Here is a 20,937-nt window from a genome sequence, read left to right as displayed (position 1 = left end):
ATAAATTTAATATACACGAAAATAATATCCTCATAAATTGACATAAATTCACGTTTGGCATAAGCAGTTTGAACCTGGGTAGTGGTCACACATTCTTAAAATGAGAAGCTCTAGAACTTCCATTTTCGTCCTTCAATGCCCCAATGTATGCAATGATCAACATCTGTGGTAAAACGGTGATGAAGAATCAAAGTTAAAATAACTTTCCACTGCCCACAAACCTGTGGGGTCATCCAGTACTGGAATACTGTATCCTTTTGCCTTTCATGCTTTTTTCCATGTTCGAAGACTGACCTCCCACTGTCAGTGCCAACGTAGTTCTCCCCTTCTATGCAATGTCATTCTGTGCCCCTACAATGTCCAAATCCACCAGAGATTTGTTTTACCCTTGCAGGTGCTTTTCATCCCACATCCAAAAAATGATCGTACTACCAGGTAAATCGATCTACATTCCTTGCACCCTTCCATGGTGGTCACCAATTTCCATTGCATTGCCATATCCTATCAACAAAGATATCGAATTGGCCAGAACCCATGAGTGGCTCTTTCAAACTTATTCATCTAAACTATTGTGTAGTGCAAAATCTTCACTTCTCTTAATCGGAACCCAGCACTAATTGTAAGCCTCTGAAGATATATCAAGAACTCTTCTGAATCAGAGTCTTTCAGCTTTCCCGGTTCTCTTTCCAACCTTAGCTGTCAATGTACCGGGTGAGTTGGCCATTAGCATTCTGTATGTGAACGAGACAGTTTTTATTTTCCTCGACAGGAGGCGGTCCTAATTCTGTGAAAAATCTGGGAACTTACTAGAAACACTGATGTTTTCAGAGGGTATGGTGGACCTGTAAAAACATAAAGAGTTGTGTGATACCCAAATCATGTCTCTTGCCAAAACGTAAATGTTCAATAATTTTCAAGGCCACGGTCCATATAAACCTCCTTATTTAGGAAGCCCTCTCAAATCCCAGCTTGTAAATCTCTCCATGTTCTTTGAGTCCAACAGACTTGCATCTCCTAGAGCCGGGTTTCCCTGGTCCCTGTCTACATTCTCCCCACCAGGAGTGCGGCTATCAGTCATGATTTAATTGTAGCCACAGAAGGACTAGGAAGTTTGGTTAGCATCTTTCCACCATATAGCGCATGTATAAAACCCTTGTTCCCCAGGATGTACTGGCTCAGTTGTCAGCACAAATTCCTTTGAGAAGTGAATGATGAATCATAAATCACAACTAGTTGGAATCCCCATATATGGTTACTGAGAAGCGTATTTCCACGCTCATGCACACTCTTAAATAACATGAATCATGCTATCGTGGGTGCATCCCCATCCCAGAGAATTGCCCATGGACCACATCAAGCTTCTTGAAGATATCATTTAGCATCCATAACGGTTTGTTCTACATTATGAGAGAAACCTTGGCCGTATTATAACTTTGGAACAGTGAGTACTTCCCAGCCCATAGGAGGAATTTCCTACAGTGTGCGTTGTCCTCCAGAATATTTTGCCCAGGTTACAATTATGAAACTCCTCTGTATATCACAAAACTACCACTCCGAGATACTTGAACTGTCATATTCACAGTGGATGCAGAATAACTAGCAAGGCCTTAATGGTGGAAAAATGAAAATGTCCTCTTTGGTTATTGCCAGCCCTTCAATCTCCATAGCGAGGCCTGATGACTTGGGCACCCGGCAGACCCCCAGTATGGTGAATCAAGCACCCAATCTGGAGTTGATCTTTGTTAGTGATCTCTCTGTCTCCAAGCAAATAAATGCAATGTGCAAAAGTGCATTCTTCCACCTGCGTCAACTGAAGGGGATGTTGCTGTTACTACATTGCTGATAGCCCACTTGGATTGCATTAATGGACTCAACACTGGCGACGCCATTACTTTCTTCAATAAACTCCAGTGAGGGCAAAACTATGCTGCTCGACCTGTAGGAAGGAAAGGACAGTGTTCAAAACCCTCTGACTTCTTCACAAGACAGAAAATAACCAAAGTTTGAACTGCATCACCATACATTTTGTTCTTAACAGTCATACCCGTGGGCTAATAAGATTTCTGTCACCCCTTCAATTCAGGTATGAAAGATAGGGTGGCCGCATCTTTCTTCAACAAGGCACGTGCCTCAGGAACCTATTAAAGAGCCACCTCAGATTGGAAAATTACTGCTGTAACATCACGCATTTTCTCCAAGGCATTTGTAAAAATTCCCACCTTCCCAGTAACTACCTATACAAATTGTATCCCAGTTTTCCAGTCAGAGGCCTGTCACTCGGCCTCTGGACAATTCAACAGTAAAAGGTCTTATCATCTATTCATTCCTTGAGTAGTGATAATATTGGCGTTTCCCCGTGGCTGTACTGGATATTTTTAGGTCGACCACTGGTTCCACTGTGTGTGCTTTGAGTTTTCCACATGGTGGTTAGGGGTCTGTTTATAAAAAATAAAAAATAAACTCTCAATAAAGAAATACAAGTATTCCGCTCAAAAACAGCCTGGTATACCTGATAGGCTTGCTCCATAACTGTCATTAGATGATTTGCCCGTAATTTAGTTTCAATACTGAGTAGGTGTTATAGGGCGATAAGAGAGCCACTTGGAGCATTGCCAAAATGTGGCCCATTCAAGGTCTGCAGATATTTTAAATAGTTCATCCGGAACTCCATCTGGTTTGGGTACTTTGCGTGCTAGTTACCTGAGGCAATGCTACAATTACTTCTTCCTCAGTCAGCTTCGAAACTGACATTTTGTTTTCCTCTACATCTTTTCTTTGTAGAAGCTGGTCACCCACAAGCCTCCCCATTTCCTGTCCAGTCCCTATTTGTTGGTTCCGATAGAACATCTGAAAAAGATCATAAAAACGTGTGCAACCACAGAATCACTCGATAGTATATTTCCTCCGGTGTCTTTGATTTGTCTCATCCATGTAATGTTTGAATCCCTCTCACATACCTGCCATGTTCGCTACCTCATAGAGCCACATTTGTGAGCTTTAGCTTCACCTTTCAGTAACACTCTGTAGTCTTTTTCGGTCTCAGACTTTTCAATAGATGCTTCATCAGTGTATACTGCGCTTTAATTGACTTTAAACTTACTAGCTCAGTAAATACATGATAACTAGCAGATAAATCTCAATGCTACCGTGTCAGGGACTACTGACTTTTTCTGACATATTATTCTACTATGCAGCAGAGAGGAAAGCCCATACATTCGGAAACTGGCTCATTGGTTTATCAGGGCAGTCGAAGTGATGTACGCTGGGTTTAGACTGTGAAAGTTCAGCAGTTCTACAGCATTCACCTATGTTTTGTGTCATAGGTGGTGCGTGTGCACCATGGAGGTCTGGGAACAAGTGGCCTCACAGATGCAGTGGAGCCTTTGTTTGTCCCTCCATCCTGTGTAGAGGGCTATCTTGTGTCTGGGCAGCAGTTTACAAGGGCATTGACCTTTCACAGGGGAGGGGCGATGGCTCTGCACTACGATGGCAGTTGAAAAACTGCAGCTCTCTGCATCACTAACATCGGTCGAAGTGGCCCATTGTGGGAGCCTGCAGTGTGACACTGAAGAAGAGCAGTTCAGTGGCAACCAGGGGAGAGGAAGAACCTTGAGCAGACATAGGTCCAGGCCCAGAGCTTTACAGAAACAGGATGTTGGGTCAATCTCTCTTGCCTAAGGTTACTGTGTTAAATCCATTCCTAGGATTAAGCTGCGTCGAGCTAAGTACTTACCTCACAGAAGCCCTTTCCACTCCTTGAGATCTCAGCATAACTGGTTAGTTTTCAGTGCTGCTCCAACCTGCCAATAGCCCAGTTCTTAAACGGGCGGGTAACCAAACTAGAGGAAGGCAATAATAAATGATTCTTTTGGAATGGTAAAATCAGAGACAAATCAGCAGAGGAGCAGCAGCTCAATCTTACGCAGTGGAAGAACAAACTAGATTCCAGCTGGAAGAGAGAAATACACCTCTTCGCAGAGGTTGGTTTTGAAAGACTGCCACACCCACCTTGTCCTCTTTTAAGAACTAGCATCTAGAAACTGTTCCTTCTACCTGTTTCCTCAGAACTGACCCGAAATTGAGAACCAGCACTCAACTTGGTCCGGGCTGAGAAAGAAAAAGTGATTGCACACCTACATGAAATCTAAAATGTTTATTATTGCAAAAATAAGCCAGATCGTGCTTCGCCTCCCTGACAGATGGAACAAATAACACTACCCCCCTCTTGCAGAACATGACTTTCTAAGCATTGTTTGTCCTATAAGTAGCAATGGAAGAGGTACGTGACAGAAACTTAAACTCAGTAGGAGTTTCAGTAGTTGTAGGGCTTTCTCATGAAAAAAATGATCAAGAGGACCTTCAAAATATACAGATAATTCTGTGATGCTGAGCTAGTCATTGTGAATCCTCGCGTATAAGAGTCAATGGTAAAAGGAGGCTAAATACGTCAGCAGCATCAATATAGTGCAGACCTAACTAAGACATTGGCATACAAAATGGCTGTGAATGCCTTATAAATATAAATAACTAATTGAAAAAGGCAAACGTATTCACGTGGTCTTAGCTTCTTTTCAGTTCCAAAGAATGAAGCATATTTTCACGTTATAACAGCCTAATTTCCAACTAATTCACCCACACTCTCTTCACATCAAAGCTGGGCAAATCGGGCATTGTCGAGTCCTCTCAGATACCTTCATTCATGTTAGCGATTTGGGTAGCAAGAAAGGTAAAACAGATCTAATCAGTTCCCTCACTTCCCAGTCAGAAAATTAAGATGCTGTCACACAGCATTAAGATACACCAATATGCTATACCATTGATATGATATACCACTCTACTTGAAAGTTTCTTGTACTTCAGACATGCAACACCTTATACATTATCCAGAACTGGATGTCCACCACCTACACGAAGATCAGCCCAACCAATACAGAATTCCAGTTATTTGGCAGAACAACAAATAAGATACAATACAAGCCTTGATCAATGACATGTATCTTGATGGCTTCGAGCCACAGCTTTCACCGAATGTGAAGTCACTTGGGTTCACCCTGTACACCTACCTCACACATAAGACACACATTGCCAGAGACTGATACCGGCTCACTCTTCTAAAGAAAATCAAATCATTTCCTCCAGAAATTGACTTCAGAACTGCTGCTCAAGCCCTCTTATTCGTGCTTCTTGATGGTGGTGATGACCTATTCCATGGCCTATCAGACTCCATACTGGCACACTTTAGAAGCATTCTACCCAGCACATCTCATCCAATGCTTGAAGGAATGTGATCACATAACCCCTATTCAACTCAACTGGCTCCCCTTGCCAGGCGCAGTGTCTTCAAAACCAGCTACATCATTTACACTGCAGTTACAACCAGCTCTCCTGGTTATCTTGCAGACAAGCTCAACATCTCTGGTTGTTCATGGCACACCTGCAGCTAGATCACCATCAGACTGCAGACTAAGGCCCAGATTTACAAACACTTCATGCAACGCAGCACACCAAGTTGATGCGCTGTATTGAGCAGAACTGCACAATATTGATAAAGATAATGCACTGTTCACCTTTCTCCTTTTGCTGGCACACTTGTGCCAGCACAGGCAACCCTGAGCAATGGTGTGTGCATTGCAGGCAGAGTACTTTTTGTGCATGAAGAGATACCTTCCTGCAAAAAACAATCCTTGGAGGCTTATTCCTCTTTGTATCTGTGCTGCAAAATGCAGCACACATGCAAAGAGTAACTAATGATGAAAAATAAACATATGTTCAATGGCATGTGTGGCTGTAGAAACACATGCTTTGCATAGGCTTGCCATCTAGTGTTGGGCTCGGAGTGTTACAAGTTGTTTTTCTTCTAAGAATATTTTTGAGTCACCAGATCAAGTGACTTCTCCTCTCGGTGATAGTGCACAGGGGCATTGAGTCCTTTGTTAGATTGTTTTCCCTCTGCCAACGGGTTCAGACGCATTTCCTCTCGCTCCGATGAATCTCAGTTCTGTATCTTTCGAACTTTAAATTCCATCTTTCTAACAAAGTCGGTATAGTTTTCGATCGCGTATTCCATACTTTTACGAATCAATCCAAATGTTATCGTCGGGGTCGATTTAAAGCAATTAGGGGTGTCCACGCCCTTCTTGAACCTACTTCGACAAATGTAGTTGGAGAATGATAGGCTAATGGAACGTACTCCGTTTAGAGTCTGCCCTCAGTTTCACTCCAAGTTTCCATACACGGATCAACACTTGGTGTGTAATTTGTGCCTGACCCGGAACATAAAGAGGAGACCTGTGACACATATAGGTCTTTTCAATCCGAAAAGACCCTCTGGGATTGAAGAGCGCATCAATTAGAAATGGTGTTGAAATCAGCATATGACACCCCCAACATCTTCGGAGAAGTGCACGCACAGGAGGAAGTCAGACACCAGGCAGCTTTTTCCATTCGAGACTCTGAGTCGGACCAAGATTCAGACATTGAGAGTCAATCCATTCCAACTGTGCAGTACGTGCGTACACCAGCACCATTGCACCAAGTAAAGACATTCTAAAAGACTTCTAAATTGGTCTTTTGGCCTTCACTGCCCTCTGCCCATGGTAGGATCTGAAAATTACATTCGGATGCCCCATCCTCTGGTTTGGCACTGAAATTGATAGACAAAAATGCCTTTGGCTCCAACCAAACAGGCAACCACATCCCAATCTGTTTCGGGATCGACTCTCCACAAGCATCATCATCATCACCTCATAGAGATGATTTAAGTGATATTCCACAAGATGTGGATCCATGGGATATATATGATCCAGACCCCATTATCCCTAACGACCCTGACCTTTATCCAGCAAGGCCTTCCCCTCTTGAGGATACGTCTGCATACAACCAAGTTATTGCAAGAGCAGCAGTGTATCATAATGTGCAAAATTCATACAGACCCAATCGAAGAGGTCTTTCTCTTCAACACACTAACCAATACACACAAAAAGTCTCAGATTCTACCCATGCTACCAGGCATGCTCAGACATTCTACTCACATATTCAAAGAACCTGTTAGGGCAAGACAAATCACACCAAGGGTACACAAGAAAAATAAAGCTGCACCCTCAGATCCAACTTTCATAAAAACACAACTACCGCCAGACTGTATAGTGGTAAGTGCAGCACGAAAGAGGAGATGCTCCTAGTCCAGATAAGGAGAGGAAAAACACTGGATGCAGCGGGCAAAAGAGTGGCTGCTCAAGCTGCAAATCATTGGAGGATAACAAATTCTCAAGCATTCCTGGCGAGGTATGACAGGGCTCACTGGGATGAGATAGAGGAGTTATTAAAATATCTTCAACAAGAACATGAAAAAAGAGGGCAAGAGATAGTTGCAGAAGGGACAGGCCATCTCCAATAATTCCATCAGATGTGCCATTGATGCAGCTGACACAGCAGCACGTGGTGTGAACACTAGTGTTTTTATAAGAAGGTATGCATGGTTAAAGTGTTCAGGATTTAAACCACAGATACAACAGGCAGTCTTGAACATGCCTTTCGACAAAGAGCATTTATTTGGCCCAGAGGTAGATACCACTATCGAAAAATTTAAAAAGGACTCTAAAACAGCTAAAGCCATGGGGGCCTTATTAACTACACGAACAGGTGTAATTTTCATAGGCCACAATTTAGGGGTGGTTTCAAAACAACAACCAGCAAACCAACAACAAGAGCAAGGAACACGTTTTTACAACAGAGGTTCCTCTACAGGATCTTATAAAGGCACAAATAATAGAGGGAGAGGTAAAACATCTGCCTCAAGAGTATCTCCCTCTAATACAAGACAGTGACTTTTTACAAATCCTCACAGCACATACATCTCCTGTCGGAGGAAGACTGGCAGACTTCTATCCCCAATGGTCCAATATCACCACAGACCAGTGGGTTCTATCAATTATCCAACATGGTTATTGTCTAGAACTCATTTCCACCCCACCAAATATACCTCCTCGTGTTCACAAACTCTCATGCGACCATCTCATTCTCTTAAAAGAAGAGGTACAAACCCTTCTTCTCAAAGGGGCTATAGAACCAGTTGCCCAATCCCAACAGGGGTTAGTAGTATGTTTATTATACTTCCTCATACCAAAGAAAGATGGTCCTTTAAGACAAATTCTAGATCTCAGGCCTCTCAACCTATACATACTTTCAGAGCATTTCCATATAGTCACTCTGCAAGATGTCAGTCCTCAAATACAACAAGGGTATTACATGACAGCATTTGATTTCAAAGATGCTTATTTCCACATTTCTATACATCCAGCACACCTCAAATATCTTCGATTTGTCACTGCCGAAAAACATTATCAATTCAAAATATTACCATTCGGGATATCAACAGCCCCAAGGGTATTCACAAAATGCTTAGCTGTAGCAGCTGCATTTCTCAGAAGGCAACATATCCACGTCTTCCCATATTTGGAAGATTGGCTGATAAAAGCCAATACCATCCAAAAACGCCAGCAACATTCTCAAGACACAGTAAATCTTCTACACAACCTGGGATTTGCAATAAACTATCTCAAATCCCATCTTCAGCCTTTACAAATACACCCTTTTCGTGGGAGCAATTCTGAACACTCATTCACACTGGCATATCCAACCCCAGTAAGAATTCAGGCTTTTCAAAATCTCCTGGTTCAATTACAGGAGAATCATACTTACACAGTAAAACTAGGGGTGCAGCTATTGGGGATGGGGGCCTCATGCATTGCCAGTGTTCCCCATGCAAGACTACACTTGCATCCACTACAGCAGTGCCTGTCTCGTCAGTGGTCTCAGTCACAGGGTCTTCTTTAGGATCTAGTATTATTGGACCGCCAGACTCACCGCTCTCTGCAATAGTGGAATCTCACCCACCTTTCAAAAGGGTGGCCCTTTCAAGACCCTGTGCCTCAGATTACTCTCACAAATGTATCACAGATGGGTTGGGGAGCTTACCCCAACAACTTTACAATACAAGGGAAATGGGATCCCATTCAACAGACTTAACACATCAACTATTTGGAGTTGCTATCTGTCCTCCTAGCGTTCAAAGCATTTCTGACACAAACCTCTCACAAGGTGGTGTTAGTCCGTACAGACAACATAACAACTATGTATTATCTGCAAAAGGAGGGGGGGGGGGGCACTCATCTCAATTGTCCTTTCTAGCTCAGATGATTTGGAAGTGGGTGATTCACAATCACATTCAATTACTTGCAGAATATCTCCCAGGAATGGACAATTGGTTTGCTGACCTATTAAGCAAGATGCAGCAACAAGTCCACAAATTGGAAATTTACCCACAAGAACCTTACCAATAGTTTCACCTCTGTGGAACACCAGAAATAGATCTATTTGCCACTGTAGAAAACTCAAAATGCCAAAACTTTGCATCCAGATACCCACACCCTCAGTCCAAGAGCAATGCTATGTTCTATGGATGAATTGGTCAGGATATTTGCTTACACTTTTCCGCGTCTCCCACTCATTCCATTTCTGGTACGCAAATTGAAACAAACAGCACTCACCATGATCCTTGTAGCTTACACATCGCCATGTTAACCTTGGTTCACACCCTTATTGGATCTGTCTGTGGTTCCCCATCACAAACTTCCCAATAGACCAGACCTTTTGACTCAAAAGAGAGGTCAAATCAGACATCCAGACCCCAAAACACTCAATCTTGCAATATGGCTCCAGAAGTCATACATTTTGTATATTTATAACTTCCGTCGGAATGTATGAACATTCTTAAAGAGGCATGCAGACCTACAACTAGACAGTGTAATGCTGCAAAATTGATTCATTTTGTACATTACTGTCAACCTAAACACATTGATCGGCTCAAACTGTCAGTACAAGACATTGTTTGTTATTTGCTACATTTACAACAGGCATATTTAGCATACTACCCTATTAGTCTTCATTTAGTAGCCATAGCAGCTTACCTCCAAAACAGAAAGCAAATTTCTTTTTGTTCAGAATTCCTGTAATTAAAGCATCTATGGAAGGACTTAAGAGAGTTATTGCACCCAGGGTTCCACCAGCTCCAGTATGGAACCTTAACCATGTATTCACTAGACGTATCATTCCACCATTTGAATCCATGCAGTCCTGTTCTTTGTAATTTATTTCATGGAAAGTGGCCTTCTTCGTAGCTATAACTTCACTAAGATGCGTCAGTGAAATACAAGTGTTCACTTTAGAAGAACCCTTTTTCCAAGTACATAAAAATAAAGTATTTCTTAGGACAAACCCAACATTTTTACCTAAAGTATTTTCACCATTTCAAATTAATCAGTCAGTTGAGTTACCTGTTTTTTTCCCCACAACCAGACTCAATTGCTGAAAGAGCTCTGCATGCACTAGATGTTAAATGAGCTCCTATCTATTATATTGACTGAACAAAGAGTTTTAGAAAATTTAAACAACTTTTTGTAGCTTTTCAAAACCTCATAGAGGTAATCCAGTTTCAAAGAATGGATTAGGTAGATGGATAGTCAAGTGTATTCAAACTTGTTATCACAAAGTTAAAACACAATTACCAGCACATCCTAAAGCACACTTATCAGGAAAAAAGGTGCCTCTATGGCCTTTTTAGGAAACATTCCAATAGCAGATATTTGCAAAGCTGCTACTTGGTCGACACCATACACATTTACTAAACACTATTGTGTAGATGTTTTACCTCGACAACAAGCAAACATTGGTCAGGCAGTTCTTAGGACACTTTTTAAAGCTACTCCAACTCCTACAGTCTAGCCACCACTTATTTGGAGGGGACTGCTTTACAGTCTATGCAAAGCAGTGTATCTACAGCCACACATGCCATCGAACGTAAAATGTTACTTACCCAGCAGACATCCGTTTGTGGCATGTAGTACTGTAGAGTCACATGCATCCTCCCTCCTCCCCGGAAGCGTGTAGTTGTTGTAGTATAAAATATTGTAAATATGTGTATACATTGCATGTACATGTCTTTTTCACTTTAAAAAAAAGTATATATGTATTTATATAGATACATAAATACACTTCTTACCTCTCCTGCCTGCGGGAAAACAATCTAACAAAGGACTCGATGCCCATGCGCACTATTAAAGAGAGGAGGAGTCACTTGACTTGTGACTTGAAAATATTCTTCTTAAAAAAACAACTTGTAACACTCCGAGCCCAACACTAGATGGCGGACTTATTCAAAGCATGTAAATCTACAGCACTACATGCCACAAACAGATGTCTACTGGGTAAATAACATTTTCCTTCTCCTTGTTGCGCCAAAGTTAGTTAGGCACATCATTGTGGAGCAAACCCGGGTTTACTGACTTTAGTAATTCTGGGTTTGTCTAAAAATACATGGGTGGATGGGCGGGAGCACCCATGCTCCCCCAATAATGTCTCTCCAATGTAGGGTAATCCATGGCAGCATAAAACGTTGGATTGTGTTACTTTGTAGGTGAAAAGTGATGCAGGGCTTACAAATATAAATTTACATAAATTTGTAAATGTCACATAACCACTTGTGTCACCTTGCATCAGTTTGCATGACGCAAGGACAACACAAGAGCTTAATAAATCTGGTCCCTAATGTAAAAAAAAAAAAAAGAGAGAACTTTTTCCATCCCTCTATGCACAGAGGATCTAGAACAACATCCTGATATTCATCAGGATTACCCCCCATGCTAATACAATCTCATAAAGAATTAAAGATTCAAATATTTAAAGAACACTTCATCACAATGCATTACCAGTCCATTACCCTGCATCCTCTCCAATTACTCGTAAACTTTATCCTTGTCTTTGACCAAGTAAAGTGCACTGCTGCCTTTTGGCTATGTTTGTGCAGTAGAGATGCCACATACATGCATTCATACAGTGCACCCTGTTGCATTCAATGGACTGCTCACAGTGTAAGCAAAAACACACACCAGAACAGCGCATCACTGAAAGACGGACTGGTTCTTTCAAACGGCCAGTCTGCCTTTTACTTCAGGAGAAGACCTGGTCTATTTTTCAAAGGGTACAGGGATCCACATACAGGTGAGTGCAGTTGCTGATGGTACCTACTTGCAGAGGATTGCCTGGGGCTCCTGAGAATCCCACTTCCCTGTTCCCAGTGGCAGCATTAAGGGTCTCACTGACTGTCTACTACCTCCATGGGTTGCACAATCAGCACACCCTCCAGCAGCAACTTTTGTGACCCTAGGTCTGCGTCTGTAATATGGTTGGGGGTGCAGGTGCAAAGGGTTCCCTAATTTGCATGGGGCCACACAAGGTCTTCAAGCAACTGGGGGAATGCCAGGGTAGATGTGCCACTTTTGCAATGTCTGCCCCGGGGATGAAAACACCAGTCCATTCCGCCCATGGGGCACTTTGAATAATATTACTGACTGAATCATGTCTTGATGGCAGTTTTGTATACAGAGAAGGCCAATACTTGATGATCATTTTGAATATTGGACAGGCTATCACCATGATCCCTATCATGGGGTTAGGGATTAAGTCATGACTCAACAAGGGACAATCTTCAATGGTTGACAAAAACTGTTTGGGTTATTGAGACTGAATAAATCTGCAACAAATCAGGGTACAGTGAGATGTTTAGCGTGTCTATCACAATCCCAGTCCTTGCAGCTCACTCAATCCAGGTATGACTTGTGGTTCTGCTCACTTACCTCTTCAGCAACTTGGCTGTTGCATTCTGAAATGGCTTCTGTTGGAAGAACCAGATCACAGTCCAGGGCTGGGTCCTGACATATGTGGATAGCAGGGGCATAATGCTTATATGAGAATGCAGACGGATTTTATAATATGGGTTCTATTATACTCATTCTTTTTTATTTTCTTCTTTTAGGACCTCTCAGCAGTGGAGACAATGGTGAGCACAGCTTGTCAGTTGATGGAAGAGGACAGAGAGTGGACAGATCCAATGTAGCATTAGAATTTCTATACATATGCTCCAACTCAGCCAGTAGCTCATCCTCACTGTTTCAGAATGCGCAAAGTTGTGGAAAGTTTGATTTCTGCTTTCTATAAGCTTTTTTCTAAAGCAAAAGACGGGGCAAAGTTTCAAAAATCTATGCAGAAAAAATATTACTATTTTTCAAGGTCGTTTATGTTTTTGAAAAGTAGGTTCATGCGGATTTGTTTAACTTCACTACAGGGCTGCTTTTTTGAGTTGGCCCACTTTGCAGTGGATCCTATTTGGTTTTATTGAGAATCAGGAGATAGCTTAGCCTTCTGGCTTGCAGGCCTGTACCCAGTGACTTTCAACCTACTTAGCTTGCTCTGCTTTAGCACATTTATTTAATTATTTCTTCCAAAATGGCTGCTATGTTTATAGTTAGGAAGCTGTTTTGATTTCACATTATCAGTGCCACTCTGTGAAGGCGTCACTATCAGCGTCGAAGACAATGGATATATGTAGGTATTCGCATCAAGTACTTTCCTACTTACGTGTGACAGTAACATAATGTACTTTTCAGGGATTGTTTATATAATTGCTGCCCCAGGCATGCCTTATTATATATTGTTTGGGAACATACCTGCGTCAGGGGTCCTACCAGATCTGTATAAGACAATGTTATCAGAGGGATTCCTACCAGATGCCATTGATACAATCAATGCTACACGTCGCCTTGATGCAGACCCAGCCTTTGTTTTCCCACTGAGTCTGATCTAGAAACCTCATTCCAAGGTAACAAGGGTTGGAGGCTCTTCTCATGGACATGGTACTGGCAGATTAGGTTTAACACACCTAGGTCTCTTTAGGTTAGAGATTAGGTTCAGCACGCTAGGGTTGAAGGGCTTATTTCACATTTCATGTTTTTGCAAGATGGTGGGGGGGTCTTTATATTCATGACTCTTGTTTTTACAATTCTGTTTCTTGCATTGTTCATTATTATCCTAATCATTGCAGCCCATGCAATTTACAATAGATTGAAGTCTTGTTAATAAAACCTATTGAAAACTTTACTGCATCTCCTTCATTGCCTGTGTGTGACTGAGACTTGTTGCTCATGTGAGAAAAGGGTAATGTCCGTTTAACCACGACTCCCCTGAGATGTCGCACTCTTGAGTCCATGCGTAAAGACTGCCACAAATTACCTTGTACTATTTGGATTTTGGTGAGGTACTGGTTGTGAGCCAGGAAGGTTGTGCTGACAATTGCGACTTGTTGTATGATTGGCCCAGTCGCCTACAAACAAAAGTGCTGTCATCCCTAAGCCAGCAGTCTTGCCTAGAGCAAGAGTCCAACTAAGACAACATAACTTTAACACCTTTCATGTTCTGTGAGAGTGGTACTGGGTATGTGCTGTTGGCTTAACCGGGTCCTGGCTCATGCATCTGTGTCCTGCTAGATTCCACAATTACCACAGCTGAAGCAAGACACAGTGTGCATTGAATGCTAAGATTCCTGGCTCTGGCAGTTAAGATGACAATAAATGATTGCTTTGTTCTTCATTTTCTTATTAGTACCAGACAGGTGTCTAATCAGTTGGTGACAACAATTCTGGATTGCTTCATTTGGCTGCCAAGAAGTGCATCTTATGGCACCGCACACAACCAAATCGCTGAAACAATTTAGGTTTTACTGTTTTCTTGTGCAAACAAATGGACCATCCCTGTCCCCTAAAAAACATGACTAAAGACAAAAGCAGTAACATGGCTGCCAAATAGGATTTTTTTCTAATGTGGGATGACCCGCTATTGTCCTTGGCAAAACTAAAAAGGATTTTGAACAGTCCTTATCAGAGGCTGTTCCAACCCTACTTGATCTGGGGACATGGTATCACCTAACTTAAGTGACATGCAAGGTTTGGGTTTGTGGGCGGATGCTGTAAAGCAACTACTCCAGTTGCTGTTGGAAATTAGCAATGTTGTGACCACTTTGATTGTTCATTGGAGTCCCAGGTAAAAGACCTCACTGACAAACATGCCGACTTGGAAAGCAGGTTTCGAAGGGACAGTATAAGGATCAAATATGTAAGAGAGGGGGTGAAGACGATGATGTGGATTGCTGTATCCGTCACTCTTCCAGCATGATTTGGGGAAAAAGAAAGTCTTCCTGTCACCATTTATTGTATACGTGTTAAGGGGAAGAAATTGAACAAAGCTACTGCTCGACCAAGAGGTAGGTGGTGACAATGCCATTCTCAATGAAAGAACACATTCTTTGAGCAGGTGGGCCACACTCCCTCATTCTACTCCAGGTCTGTCAAGTGGCTGTGTACCAAGACCTTGCAGATGCAATGCTAGCAAAGAGACACCAATATAATCTGAACATACTTGTGTCAGAACAGATAAAGATGATGCTGAAAATTCCCAGATGGTTTCCAATTTAATAACATGAAGAAGGAAATGTCAGTAGAAGAATCCAAGAAACTATTGGATATTGAAGATGACAGTAAAGTGGCTTTGGAAGTCAATTTTAAGAAGTGCCTAAGAGAAATTGCTATTTTTCCCGCTGTCTTACTTCTGATGCAGAACAAACAAAAACATCTCTGGGTGCCCTGCTGTAGCACTTAGCTCATTTTGAGAAGGTTAAAATTAAGAAGGGAAAAAGGAAGTATTTAGTTTAACTCATCCAGACTCTTGCATCTTAACACTGCGATCTAGTTATCCATTTACCTGGCTCTCTGGGTAAGATCTTTAGTCATCATTATTACCTATTCCCTGTTTAATGCCAACTGGTCTCCACTCAAGGCTGTGGTGCTGGCAGACATCAGTTAGGAAATTGGATCATTTTGTATGGAATGGACAAGAGTGAAGAGGAAGATTATGACAGTGCCAAAGGATAGAGGGGGCCCCCAAAAAGTGCAAGTGGTATTTCTATCCTAATCCTTAATCCTGACATATACCTGGTAGTGTGCAGGAAGGCAGAAGGTTAGAATTTGCTTATATAGTGAATTTGTCCTAGACAGAATGACTTCCTGAAGGAGGAGCTTTAGTCAAATTAAAATACTTTCAGGGTGCCTGTTAATGGAGGCCCTGGAGATCATACTGCTGGGGCTTTGAGTTCCTCACGGTGAAGTTAAAAGCTATATCTAGAGAGTAGATTTGGGTCCTTCCGAGTCACATGCTAATGGTGGTGAAGAAACAGAGCAGCAAGGTGGAAGCAAACGGAATATCCTTCCTAGACAAGATGGCATCATAAATTGGACTACCCTTAAAGAGGGGGAATTCTCATATGACCTATCTGGTCACTTTATAGTTCCTTTGTGTTCATTGACTGAACATCTGGAACAGTAAGATACTGCTGCAATGCAGCCACAGCGGATATTGACCTTATCTCTTTGGGAAAGTGAGCTTCTGCACTTGCCTGCAGTGGAAGGTTAGACCTATTGAGGGACTAGAGCATTATCTGCCCTTAGGAATGCAGATTGCTACCCAATAAGGTTATGTTTGGGGGTGGTGAGGGAGATTTCTGTTAGTGTTGACATGTTTATACCTCAGAAGAAAAGAAAGCGGTTGGTACTTAAACCTCAATACCTCATGTTGATCATGAATTATGTAATGTCCGCTTCCGTGATCTTTGTTTAGTGTGCGATGAAACTTCAATAAAATGTTTCAAACATAAATTCACAACAGAAATACGACTGGTTGGATTTGCTTTATAATAGTTTGCTCTTCTTGGAGCATTTACTACTATTACTTAAAGATTCAAATTCACAGATGGTCTACGGATTGCACATATGCTTATGTTACCTCATTTTTCATGGTCAATAAGAGAAATCATATTAAGGTCTTTTCTCACAATGGCTCAGTTCACAAACAAAAACTCCTCTCAGAGCTCCACGTCTTTTCAGCCCTTGACTGAGGCACTGTAACACTGCTTGACATCAAGCATTCTCAGCCCGACATTCCAAGCATCCCAGATCAAGGCAGCGGCATGCTATCACAGCTCGTTACCATTCCGGAATACCCCAATACATCACCAGTTCCTTCTTGAACAAAGAAAACCAACAACCACTAAAGTCACAGCCTGGGATGGTTAATGGTGGTATGACAATCCGTGTAACAGTACATTCTTATGGTAACTAGAAGAAACAAAATGCAAAGAAGAACCATGATGACATCCTCTACTTCCAGCAATATAGTAATAAGACCATACAGAACACATTTCATACCATAGATTATGTTTGCCATACGGAGAATGTTAAAGATATCATTGCGAAATGTAAAACCTTATTGTACATCCAGTACGGGACCAGACACACAATTCCTTAATCATTAAAAATTATGCAACCAGAATACATAAAACTAACACTAGAAAGGAAATCGGGCATTTCTCAGATATCAGAGGATGCAGTGACATATGCCACCAATAGAAGACGAATCACAAAATGAGGAAAGGCACATACTGTAAGGTGCAATCCTCACATGCTAAACACTACTGGAAAGCCTGCGTGTCCACAGATGAACACATTAACAAAGTCTTACATCACCATAGGCTTCAACCACTCCATGTCAAAATACGCCCAGTGGAGGCAAATAGCAAAGTAAAAACATGGCACAAATAATCTAAACATCTGGCCTGAAAGCCATAAACATGTTACTCTACAGTCATGCAATGTAATACTCATTATATGATTACTAAGTCTAGCTGTATGGACATTGGAGACAGACTGGCCCCTTAGTCTTTTCCATCCTATTAAACTAATGTACAACATTGGTACATGAAAATGTCAGCCACTTCCATTTCACCATGGTTCTTCGTCACCTCAAGCAATGTAAATATTTCCTCCCTCGAGGCCGTGTTATTTGTAAATAGTAAAAGATATATGGGGGCATATTTATACTCTGTTTGCGCCGGAATTGCGTCGGGTTTTTTTACGCAATTTCGACGCAAAACTAACTCCATATTTATACTTTGGCGTTAGACGCGTCTAGCGCCAAAGTCCATGGAGTTAGCGTCATTTTTTTGCGTGGACACCTACTTTGCGTTAATGATATGCAAGGTAGGTGTTCCCGTCTAAAAAATCGACTCCGAGGCATGTGCGTCGGATTTATACTCCCAGGCAAAAATCACGCCCGGGAGTGGGCGGGTCAAAAAAAATGACGTACGGCCGCTTTTGCGCCGTTTTTTAGAGCCTGCAAAAGGCAGGCGTTAAGGGACCTGTGGGCTCTGAAGGAGCTCAGAGGTGCCCTCCCATGCCCCCAGGGACACCCCCTGTCACCCTTGCCCACCCCAGGAGGACACCCAAGGCTGGAGGAACCCATCCCAGGGACATTAATGTAAGTTCAGGTAAGTTTTTTTTTGTGGCATAGGAGGGCCTGATTTGTGCCCCCCTACATGCCACTAGGGCATGGCCATGACCATTGGGCAAGGGGGCATGACTCCTGTCTTTGCTAAGACAGGAGTCATTTCTATGGGGGTTGGGAGTGAAAAAAAAATGGCGCAAATCGGGTTGAGGCGAAAAAATTGCCTCAACCTGACTTGCCCCATTTCTTGACGCCCAAGCCCCATATCCCCTGCCTGGTGTACGTCGTTTTTTTTAACGCACACCAGACGGCGCCGGCGGCTAACGCCGGCTAACGTCATTCAATAAATACGGCGCCCGCATGGCGCTTCAGAATGGCGTTAGCCGGCGCTAATTTTTTTGACGCAAAACTGCATTAGCGCAGTTTTGCGTCAAAAAGTATAAATATGGGCCATGGCGTCTACTACATCATACTCTTATACGAGTGGGCCTTCTTGAAGCTCAATTGTCACTGAGTCTGTGCTTTCCAAGTGCCCACTGCATCATGCTCCGGTTTCCTACATGAACCACAGAGTGGCTGCAGAGACAGAACATGTGATGGAACACGCGTTGGATGCGACACTGTCTACAGCTGCGCCTCTCCTCAGAGCGGGGTACCTGACAACGCAGCCGCTCATGCACTACAGCAGTACGACTGGTACACTTGTGAGTCCATAGCGCCAGTCCATGCAGATCCATGCAAATGAATGTCCTTTTAAGGGCAGAAGGCATCTCCTTTGTAGGAATTGTTACAAAAGCACACCCGCTTGTGTTCATCCTCCAAAACATGCTGGCATTCTCCGATGGTACACACCAGCTGGCACACTCTAGGCTCAAGTCCTACTCTGGACATTAGTTGCTGGCTAGCGCCTTCTTGCCTAACTAGTTAGACAGACTGGACCTCAGTGATCCAGCCACGAATCTCTCCTCTATGCAGAAGTCACACCCTGCATTGCAACTCCAATCTCTCATCACCAGTCAGAGATTCATATCTCTTGCAGCGTCTTCCCCTCGCCGCATGCATTACTTCTCTGTGTAACCATCACATACACAGTGTTACTGTTCCACATACACCTTGTCACCAGTATTAAAATGACAGATTAGGCACACGTTGCTCATATGTTTAAATTAATTTATTCTTCATGTTCAGAAATTGTAATATTTATAGTAAGCTCTAAGTGCATGTATACTTAACTTACCAACACAAGACTCCACCTTTGGGCTGCATCGCATATTTAGACACGGTGTCCCAGTCTGCTTTGGAGTGCACCTTTGGTACACCCTGCGCTGACGGGAACAGTGTGTCTGGGTTCCGAAAATGCACAGTCCCCAATGCATGCCTGTGCTGGAAACAGTACTTTAGTGAAAGATAGACAAGCTGTTGGGTTTGCTGGTACTCCTTATATTTCAGTCAGCGGACCTGACCACAGTTTCAAGAAGGGGCAGAGATCCCCTTAGAGGTGAGTACCGTGTGTGATTGCTTTGCCTGAGGGAATCCTGGGAACTCTAAGCTCCGCATCCCAAGTTGTGAACTCAGACTTGGGGCAGACTGACTGTGCACCACCTAATATGTAATGTGTCATTTGTGTGCCTCTCAATAGCTTCTTTGCTTCTGTGCCCCGTCAGCAATGTCGTGCAGTTGTAAAAGTGTTCTCTTATTTGCATGGGGCCACACCCCCATGGAAATAAGGTGACCCCCTCCTCTCGGTTGCACATGTTTTAAGCCGCCAAAATCCATTTAATCCATGTTACAGAAGGGACAACATTTGTTCTGTAATACCAGTCTACCAGGGGTGCAAAAAGCAGACACAAACATCTGTTGCATCTAGGGGGCATGTTGGGTAATATGGCCCATGAAGTTCCAAAGCTGTTCAGCTGAGACCTTGAATTGAGACATTCCAGCTGTCAACAATAAAACTCTGTCAGATCTGGAGCACGGTCAGCCCATTATCAATATATTCCTAAGTACGGCACTTGCTTTATATCCCAGCACATAATACCTTCACATATTACCTAACCCACACCACCTACATAATGGTACTTTTTGGCCTGAGTCCTTACTTGTGAGGCACACAAATAGGCAGGATCTTAACTCAGTGAATCTCATTGGCAACATTGAAATTGTTACTTACTGGTAATCTTCATTACTTTGATTCCAGCTTTTTCTTATCCAAGTTCTTACTTAATTGAGGCTTTCAGCCTCCTAGGACAGACCAGAATAGTATATACAGTTGGGAAGAAAGACTTCTACTACACAAACAGCATCTTCTCTTTTCATTACCCTGGCAGCTGGAACAGCCAATTCTCTAGATAATTAGGTGCATATTTATACTGTGTTTGCGCCGAATTTGCGTCTAAAAGTTTGACGCAAATTTGGCGCAAACCTTACACCATATTTATACTATGACGCCCGACCCCGCGAGCGTCAAAATTCCTCCGTGTGCGCCATTTTCTAGATGCGGGAAACTGCCTTGCATTTATGACGTGCAAGGTAGGCGTTCCCATCCCAAAAATGACTTTAAGGCCTGTGCGCCTTATTTATACTCCTGCGTCATTTTGACACACAGGAGGGAGTGGACCTTAAAAATGGCACACAGCCTGATGTGCGCTGTTTTTTAACGCCTGGGTGAGGGCAGGTGTTAAGGGACCTTTGGGCTCATTTCCATGGTCTTTGCTA

The 20,937-nt window shown here is 42.7% G+C and overlaps 1 protein-coding gene across 1 annotated transcript in view; it reads left to right on the top strand.

Moving 5' to 3' along the window:
- Positions 1–13,971, top strand: part of LOC138300326 (uncharacterized) — a 160,522-nt gene extending 146,551 nt beyond the window's left edge. Inside the window, exon 8 of the mRNA XM_069239556.1 lies at positions 12,872–13,971. Within this exon, the coding sequence (XP_069095657.1) occupies positions 12,872–12,952 (81 nt within the window). The 3' untranslated portion in view covers positions 12,953–13,971. The remainder of the gene's footprint in view (positions 1–12,871) is intronic.
- The last annotated feature ends 6,966 nt before the right edge of the window (positions 13,972–20,937 follow it).

Source organism: Pleurodeles waltl, chromosome 6 (genome assembly GCF_031143425.1).
Source record: "Pleurodeles waltl isolate 20211129_DDA chromosome 6, aPleWal1.hap1.20221129, whole genome shotgun sequence".
In the NCBI taxonomy this organism is placed as follows: Eukaryota; Metazoa; Chordata; class Amphibia; order Caudata; family Salamandridae; genus Pleurodeles; species Pleurodeles waltl.
This window is presented reverse-complemented; position numbering and strand designations above follow the sequence as displayed.